The following is an 8,994-nucleotide window of genomic DNA, read 5'->3' on the forward strand; positions in this document are numbered from 1 at the left end:
GTGATGTTTTATTGACTCTTGGTATGTAAACAACAATCAAAGGCATAATACAGTCCGTAACAAAATTATTAAAAGAACAGAACCATGTCCAGTGAAAAAATAAATACAAACAACAAGCAATAAAAAGGAAATTAAGATTCTCTCATTGGTAAACTCTGCCTTCACTCCCCTGTATTTACACAGGATGCTTATCAAGCTCGTCATTTGGGGGTAAAAGAAATGTGTACACACGCACACACACACACACACACACGCGCGCGCACACACACGCAAACACACACACACACGCAAACACACACACACACCTTCTCTCCCATCTCCCACACCGACACACACACAGACACACACACATTATTTCCCATCTCCCACACCGACACACACACACACACACACACACACACACATATATCTGTATTTACATTACATACAGGCACACCTTCTCCCTACTCCATTTTCGACATCTCAAATTTTGTTGCCATGGTCTCCTACAAAGAAACAAAGACAAAAAAAAAGATGGAGGATCAGTACATCTGCATGACCACCACCTCTCTCTTCACAGACCAAAAGAAGCTCATAGCTTCAGCACACACATTTAAATTTAAAACCGTTACCATCACAACCCCCCCCCCCCCCCACCCCCCACCCCCCATCAGCACCAGTGTCCAGTGCAAGCAACCTTAATCGAAATATTACGTAAATATTTAGACAGGTCCGTCCTGTAAATCACAACAACAAACAACAAACAACAACAAACACAACAACAGAAGCAAGCACCGAGGGAAGAAGCACCAGCGGTGGCTGGCTAATCCATCCTAGCCTCCCCGCATGGAAGGAGCCGGAGCTGGGCTTGGCCATGAGGAGAGAGTGAGTCCACGCGGAGGACAGAGGGGGGGATCTGTGAGATGTGAGATCATCGTGTCCAAACAAAAGCCCACACCCCTCCCCCCCCCCCCCCCTCCCCACACACACACACCCCTCCCACCCTCCCGCCCCAGCCTCGGTGTGGCTATTGTTCACAACGGGAGCATAACAGGCCAGTGAGCGGGAATGGGAGGGAGGGCTAGAAGGGAGGGAGGGAGGTGGAGGGGGAGAGGAGGAGGAGGAGGAGGGGGAGGGGGGGGAGGTGAGAGACGGGGGATAAACAGTGTGACGTGACTGGCTGGCTTTGAGCGGCTCGTTTTGGGCTACTTTCAGAGCGAGACCACAGGCACCCCCTGGTGGCCGCAGCTGGGACAGGATTGAGGGTCGGGGGGGGGGGGGGGGGGGGGGGGGATTTGAATGTCTTACCTCATCGGAATCCAACAAAGGGGGAAGTGCACTGCAATAAAAAAAGAACAGACATTTTAGACTGAAACAGGCAACAAGATGATTCATTAGTACACACACACACACACACACACACACACACACACACACACACACACACACACACACACACACACACACTAACCCTAACTGCAATAAAAAAGAACAGACATTTAAGACTGAAACAGGCAACAAGATGATTAATTAGTACACACACACACAGGAAAAATGTCCAACTACACCACACCATCTTAACACCCAACATCTAGAACAAGTATTCCTGCAGATTTTTGCCGATGGTGGTACAGCCATAGTGACTTGCAACAGTTAAAAAAAACATTAATCCAACCTTTTGGATATAATTGGGTGCATTTACATTTTATTGTTCATGGATGTACACCGTCTTCATCAAATAAACAAATTGATTGATTGATTGATTTGTTTTCTACTAATGTACAATATATGCAATATTTAATCACTCTGGGTCTTAAGTCATTTATTTCATTGATTGCAATATAAATGCGACCCATGTTGGCAGGGCACGCTGTCATTTCACTGATACCACACACTGACGATGGCGTAAGGCCGAAACGCGTCTGTACTAAAATAAACTGGTCTTATTGTTAAAAGAGAAAAGCTTGAGAGTGCGGTTTTCATTCTACTAATAGTTTACATTCTTTTACTCGCACCCGAAAACGCATTTATATATTTGTTTTGAAGTAGAGCGCGCCTATCCCTACGAATTTCACTGATATTGTGATCCGTGAAGACGCTGCTGAGCTGAATCTAAGGGAGCAGCCGTCCTCAAGTTCACTTTCCCAATCCGTTTCGTTTTCCGCCTCGGTGGTTTTAGGGCATTCTGTGTTCATCTGCACGCCTTCCCAATCTCAGAGCTGTGTGCTGCTCCTGACTGCCTAAAGCTTGGTTTATGCTCAGAGGCGTAAGCGTAAGCGCAAGCGCAAGAGGCCGTGCAAGCCCCTTGCGCGACCCTTGCGCGACTTTTTACGTCTTGCGTGCGTCGGCCCCTTTTTCTAGACTTGCGCCATTTTACGCAAGCCTATTGTTCTGGGTGTGAATTGCTTGGCAACACATAAGCACCTAGAAATTCATGCTCCCTTTAGAACCAAGCAAGGGCCTTAAGACAAAGGCTTCGTGCCCAGCCTGCATTGCAGTGCACTGCGTTTAAATGACTGTGGGCCATGGCCGTGGTAATTACAGCTGTTGATAGCCACTGACCGACAGCTCGGCCATTAGGCACAGAGGCACCGCAGGGCACTTCACTTCGTCTCTCTCTCTCTCTGCTTATCTTCTCCAGACTAATCACCTGGCACCTCACTCACTCTCGCTCTCCCTCTCTCTATCTCTCTCTCACTCTCTCTCCCTCACTCTCTGTCCTTCTCTCTCACTCTCTCTCACACTCTCTCTCTCTCTCCCTCACTCTCTGTCATTCTCTTTCACACTCTCTCTCTCTCTCTCTCACACTCTCATTCTCTGTCCTTCTCTCTCTCTCTCTCTGTCCTTCTCTCTCTCTCTCTCTCTCTCTCTCTGAGCCTCAAAGACTTTTCATTGTCAATGACACCCAGGAAAACATTTGTCATTTGTCGAAGGGATTATCTCCAAATAAATATCTATCAAATATCCATCACATATTTATCGACGTGACATGGAGGCTAAACCAGTCCAATGCTTCCTAAAGATGGAGCTCCAAGTAGAGGGGCAGATTTTACACAGAAAACTTTATTAGCTCATCATTTATCTAAACTTTATTATTATTATTATTATTATTATTATTATTATTATTATCATTATTATTGTTATTATTTATTATAGGTATCATTTCTCCATCCTTGTGAAACAGAGCGTCTGGGCTCTAAACCAATCCTCTGGCTTGTGAGGAAAGAACTCAAAGTAGTGGCGGAAGAGCAACAATGTGTAAAAGCGCTAACTGTGAAACCATGGGTGAGTTTTAGGAGGGGAATGCCGGCCTGGTTGCTGTCAGCTCTCCACCCACTTGACACCAAAAGTGAAATGTGTTGTTTCTGGATCTGCTCCTGCTAATGTCACCCCTGTCGCCCCGGGACTACCTGACAATCTAATATAACTCCAATTTATATTACATTATATTATTATATTATATATTACATTATACAGTATAGACCAAACGTTCTGCCTTATACCAAATGTTCTCCCTTCTGCTTCTCTGTTTCCTTTGTGTGTGTGTGTGTGTGCGTATAAACACACATACACACACTAACACACACACTAACACACACACACACACACACACACACACACCTCTCCCTAGACTGTATTGTGAGAAAGGGCCTGTTCCTGTTCAGGATCTGTTGGCTACACCACGGTCATTAAGGGTACTCACACACACTCACACACACTCACACACACACACACACACACACACACATACACCACGGTCATTAAGGGTACTCACACATCAGCCATGGACGACGGGATGTTCTCCTCCACCCACTTCAGGTCCTCATCCTGCAGACAGGAGCAGACACACAGCTCAGCCCAGTAACACACACACACACACACACACACTCTCCCACACACACACACACACACACACACACACAACAAATAGAGAGAGGAGTGAGGACAGAGGACAGAGGACAGAGGAGAGAGGAGAGAGGAGAGAGGAGTGAGGAGAGAGGAGTGAGGAGAGAGGAGAGAGGAGTGAGGAGAGAGGAGTGAGGAGAGAGGAGAGAGGAGTGAGGAGAGAGGAGTGAGGAGAGAGGAGTGAGGAGAGAGGAGAGAGGAGTGAGGACAGAGGAGAGAGGAGTGAGGAGAGAGGAGTGAGGAGAGAGGAGAGAGGAGAGAGGAGTGAGGACAGAGGAGTGAGGAGAGAGGAGTGAGGAGAGAGGAGTGAGGACAGAGGAGAGAGGAGTGAGGAGAGAGGAGTGAGGAGAGAGGAGAGAGGAGAGAGGAAGGAAGGACAGAGGAGAGAGGAGTGAGGAGTGAGGAGTGAGGAGAGAGGAAGGAAGGACAGAGGAGAGAGGAGTGAGGAGTGAGGAGTGAGGAGTGAGGAGTGAGGAGAGAGGAAGGAAGGACAGAGGAGAGAGGAGTGAGGAGTGAGGAGAGAGGAGAGAGGAAGGAAGGACAGAGGAGAGAGGAGTGAGGAGTGAGGAGTGAGGAGTGAGGAGAGAGGAAGGAAGGACAGAGGAGAGAGGAGTGAGGAGAGAGGAGAGAGGAGCGAGAGGAGAGAGAGGAGAGAGGAGTGAGGAGAGAGGAGAGAGGTGAGAGGAGATCCACTGCAGGAACTCAGGGCACCTCCCAGTTGCTGTGAATATTTACAGGAATGGCCCCCTGATCGGCCCTTTCAGCTTTTCTGTTTCCATTGCGGTGCAGGAACTACGGACCTACACGTGACACAGCATCTTTGATCGCAATTCTGAGCTCGACAACATCATGACAGGTTATGGTGGCAGCACCGCTAATACACGTTAAACCAGATATTTTCCAGATAACGTAAGGACTACCTCAAGGTCGAGTCGACAGTTACATTTTGCTATAAAGTTGCTAACGCTCGAATAAACGGCTTCATGGCAGCTGCAATTACTTGATAAACGAAGACACCAGCACAACAACGATTAATTAAAGCCCATATTTCAGCTGTCATTTTGCTTATGTGCATTCAGTGACTGTTACCTCCGCAAGCTAACTATACCGTAACGGTAAGCTATCATTTATTTAGCTGTGTTCACCGTGTTATCCTCTGGTACATCTCGCCGGTTTGAAAAATGATGCCTGTTTTAATTGCATTTAACCAATAAATGTCGACCTTCACGGCAAGAGCCCCCCAGCCGTTTCAGGGCCGTACAGAAGTACATATTTCGCCCCTGTAAACGGCCCTGAAACAGGTCCTACTGGGTCGGTTCCTGCTGTGGAGAACCACCTAAAGGTGCTGGCACACTGTTTATCCCCCGTCTCTCACCTCGTCTCTCACCTCCCCCCTCCTCCTCCTCCTCTCCTCTCCACCTCCCCTCCATCTCACCTCCCCTCCTGCTCCCCTCCTGCTCCCCTCCACCTCCCCTCCATCTCACCTCCCCTCCAATTCCCCTCCAATTCCCCTCCTGCTCCCCTCCTGCTCCCCTCCTGCTCCCCTCCACCTCCCCTCCTGCTCACCTCCACCTCCCCTCCAATTCCCCTCCTCCCCCCCTCCACCTTCCCCCCCTCCCTTGGCCACGAGTTCCTGCAGTGTAAAAGAGCCTATAAAACAGTGGTTCTTAACCTGGGTTCGGCAGGGGTCAAGACACACACAGTATAACCCGGTTCACACTAGCAATGTTGGGCCGTTTTTATACATACCTACGTTTTGAAGAAATCATATTTTATTTTTCAAATTAAGAAGGGTTCTGCGAATGCACTGATGAAGCTTGCAGGGTTCAGTACCTCCAAAAAGGTTAAGAACCACTGCTCTAAAAGGATAGTGAGAAGATAGAGCGATAAAACAAGAAAGGGGGAAGAGGCCAGCTATGATGGACTCAACAGATGTGAGGAGGGAAAAAATAGACACAAAGTGCAGTGTAGCGATGGAACGACTGGAATGACACACAACTCAATCAAAGTGCAGTGTAGCGATGGAATGACTGGAATGACACACAACTCAATCAAAGTGCAGTGTAGCGATGGAATGACTGGAATGACACGCAACTTAATGGTAACTTCAAAGCCTCAAAGACTTTTCATTGTCAATGACACCCAGGAAAACATTTGTCATTTGTCGAAGGGATTATCTCAAAATAAATATCTATCAAATATCCATCACATATTTATCGACGTGACGATGGAGGCTAAACCAGTCTAATGCTTCCTGAAGATGGAGCTCCAAGTAGAGGGGCAGATTTTACACAGAAAACTTTATTAGCTCTTTAATAGCACAGAAAACTTTATTAGCTTTCAGGGTTGACAGCTCAATTGAAGTGCAGTGTAGCGATGGAATGGCTGGAATGTGACGCAACTCAATGGCTACTTCAAAGCGACTCCAAATGGGATATGAATGGAGCCCACACACGACCCTAAAAAGACCAAAAACATTCCAATCCCATAAAACTACTGAGAGAGAAATCATGGCAGCCGAGAGGGGAGGAGGTGAGTAGAGAGGAGAGAGGAGGAGGTGGGAGAGGAGGAGGTGAGTAGAGAGGAGAGAGGAGGAGAGAAGAGAGGAGAGGGGAGGAGGTGAGTAGAGAGGAGAGAGGAGGAGGTGGGAGGAGGAGGTGAGTAGAGAGGAGAGGGGAGGAGGTGAGTAGAGAGGAGAGAGGAGGAGGTGAGTAGAGAGGAGAGGGGAGGAGGTGAGTAGAGAGGAGAGGGGAGGAGGTGTGAGGGGAGGAGTACAGAGGAGAGGGAAGGAGGTGTGAGGAGGTGTGAGTGGAGGAGGTGAGTACAGAGGAGAGGGGCGGGGGTGTGAGGGGGGGAGGTGAGTAGAGAGGAGAGGGGAGGAGGTGTGAGAGGAGGAGGTGAGTAGAGAGGAGAGAGGAGGAGAGAAGAGAGGAGAGAGGAGGAGGTGTGAGGGGAGGAGGTGAGTAGAGAGGAGAGAGGAGGAGGTGTGAGGGGAGGAGGTGAGTAGAGAGGAGAGAGGAGGAGGTGTGAGGGGAGGAGGTGAGTAGAGAGGAGAGAGGAGGAGGTGAGTAGAGAGGAGAGAGGAGGAGGTGAGTAGAGAGGAGAGGGGAGGAGGTGAGTAGAGAGGAGAGGGGAGGAGGTGTGAGGGGAGGAGGGGAGTAGAGAGGAGAGGGGAGGAGGTGAGTAGAGAGGAGAGGTGAGGAGGTGAGTAGAGAGGAGAGGGGAGGAGGTGAGTAGAGAGGAGAGAGGAGGAGGTGAGTAGAGAGGTGAGTAGAGAGGAGAGGGGAGGAGGTGAGTAGAGAGGAGAGGGGAGGAGGTGAGTAGAGAGGAGAGGGGAGGAGGTGAGTAGAGAGGAGAGAGGAGGAGGTGAGTAGAGAGGAGAGAGGAGGAGGTGTGAGGGGAGGAGGTGAGTAGAGAGGAGAGGGGAGGAGGTGAGTAGAGAGGAGAGAGGAGGAGGTGAGTAGAGAGGAGAGGGGAGGAGGGGAGTAGAGAGGAGAGGGGAGGAGGTGAGTAGAGAGGAGAGGGGAGGAGGTGGGAGGGAGGAGGTGAGTAGAGAGGAGAGGGGAGGAGGTGAGTAGAGAGGAGAGGGGAGGAGCTGTGAGGGGAGGAGGTGAGTAGAGAGGAGAGGGGAGGAGGTGAGTAGAGAGGAGAGAGGAGGAGGTGAGTAGAGAGGAGAGGGGAGGAGGGGAGTAGAGAGGAGAGGGGAGGAGGTGAGTAGAGAGGAGAGGGGAGGAGGTGGGAGGGAGGAGGTGAGTAGAGAGGAGAGGGGAGGAGGTGAGTAGAGAGGAGAGGGGAGGAGGTGAGTAGAGAGGAGAGGGGAGGAGGGGAGTAGAGAGGAGAGGGGAGGAGGTGAGTAGAGAGGAGAGGGGAGAGGGGAGGGAGGGGTGAGTAGAGAGGAGAGGGGAGGAGGTGGAGGAGGTGTGAGGGGAGGAGGTGAGTAGAGAGGAGAGGGGAGGAGGTGAGTAGAGAGGAGAGGGGAGGAGGTGAGTAGAGAGGAGAGGGGAGGAGGTGAGGGAGGAGGGAGGTGTGAGGGGAGGAGGTGAGTAGAGAGGAGAGGGTGAGGAGGTGAGTAGAGAGGAGAGGGGAGGAGGTGAGTAGAGAGGAGAGGGGAGGAGGTGTGAGGGGAGGAGAGAGGGTGAGTAGAGAGGAGAGGGGAGGAGGTGAGTAGAGAGGAGAGGGGAGGAGGTGAGTAGAGAGGAGAGGGGAGGAGGTGAGTAGAGAGGAGAGGTGAGGAGGTGAGTAGAGAGGAGAGGGGAGGAGGTGAGTAGAGAGGAGAGGGGAGGAGGTGAGTAGAGAGGAGAGGGGAGGAGGTGTGAGGGGAGGAGGTGAGTAGAGAGGAGAGGGGAGGAGGTGAGTAGAGAGGAGAGGGGGAGGAGGTGAGTAGAGAGGAGAGGGGAGGAGGTGAGTAGAGAGGAGAGGGGAGGAGGTGAGTAGAGAGGAGAGGGGAGGAGGTGAGTAGAGAGGAGAGGGGAGGAGGTGAGTAGAGAGGAGAGGGGAGGAGGTGAGTAGAGAGGAGAGGGGAGGAGGGTGGAGGAGGTGTGAGGGGAGGAGGTGAGTAGAGAGGAGAGGGGAGGAGGTGAGTAGAGAGGAGAGGGGAGGAGGTGAGTAGAGAGGAGAGGGGGAGGAGGCGGTGAGTAGAGAGGAGAGGGGAGGAGGTGAGTAGAGAGGAGAGGGGAGGAGGTGAGTAGAGAGGAGAGGGAGGAGGTGTAGAGGGGAGGAGGTGAGTAGAGAGGAGAGGGGAGGAGGTGAGTAGAGAGGAGAGGTGAGGAGGTCGAGTAGAGAGAGGAGAGGGAGAGGAGGTGAGTAGAGAGGAGAGGGCGAGGAGGTGAGTAGAGAGGAGAGGAGAGGAGGTGAGGGAGGAGGTTGAGTAGAGAGGAGAGGGGAGGAGGTGTGAGGGGAGGAGGTGAGTAGAGAGGAGAGGGTGAGGAGGTGAGTAGAGAGGAGAGGGGAGGAGGTGAGTAGAGAGGAGAGGGGAGAGGTGTGAGGGGTGGAGGCTGTGTAGAGAGGAGAGGTGAGGAGGTGAGTAGAGAGGAGAGGGGAGCGTTGGTGTTGAGGGGAGGAGGTGCTTGTAGAAGAGAGGCTAGAAAGCAAGAGACGGAGAGAGAGACT

General features: G+C 51.2%; 1 protein-coding gene across 1 annotated transcript in view; it reads right to left on the bottom strand.

Moving 5' to 3' along the window:
• Window positions 1–8,994, bottom strand: part of LOC308370475 (transmembrane protein 87A-like) — a 37,278-nt gene continuing 28,284 nt past the window's right edge. Inside the window, exons 19-21 of the mRNA XM_080845128.1 lie at window positions 3,755–3,807; window positions 1,288–1,318; window positions 1–485 (exon numbers count right to left, since the gene is read on the bottom strand). Of these exons, the coding sequence (XP_080701254.1) occupies window positions 444–485; window positions 1,288–1,318; window positions 3,755–3,807 (126 nt within the window). The 3' untranslated portion in view covers window positions 1–443. The remainder of the gene's footprint in view (window positions 486–1,287; window positions 1,319–3,754; window positions 3,808–8,994) is intronic.

This window comes from Sprattus sprattus (genome assembly GCF_963457725.1).
Source record: "Sprattus sprattus genome assembly, chromosome: 9".
Taxonomy (NCBI): domain Eukaryota; kingdom Metazoa; phylum Chordata; class Actinopteri; order Clupeiformes; family Clupeidae; genus Sprattus; species Sprattus sprattus.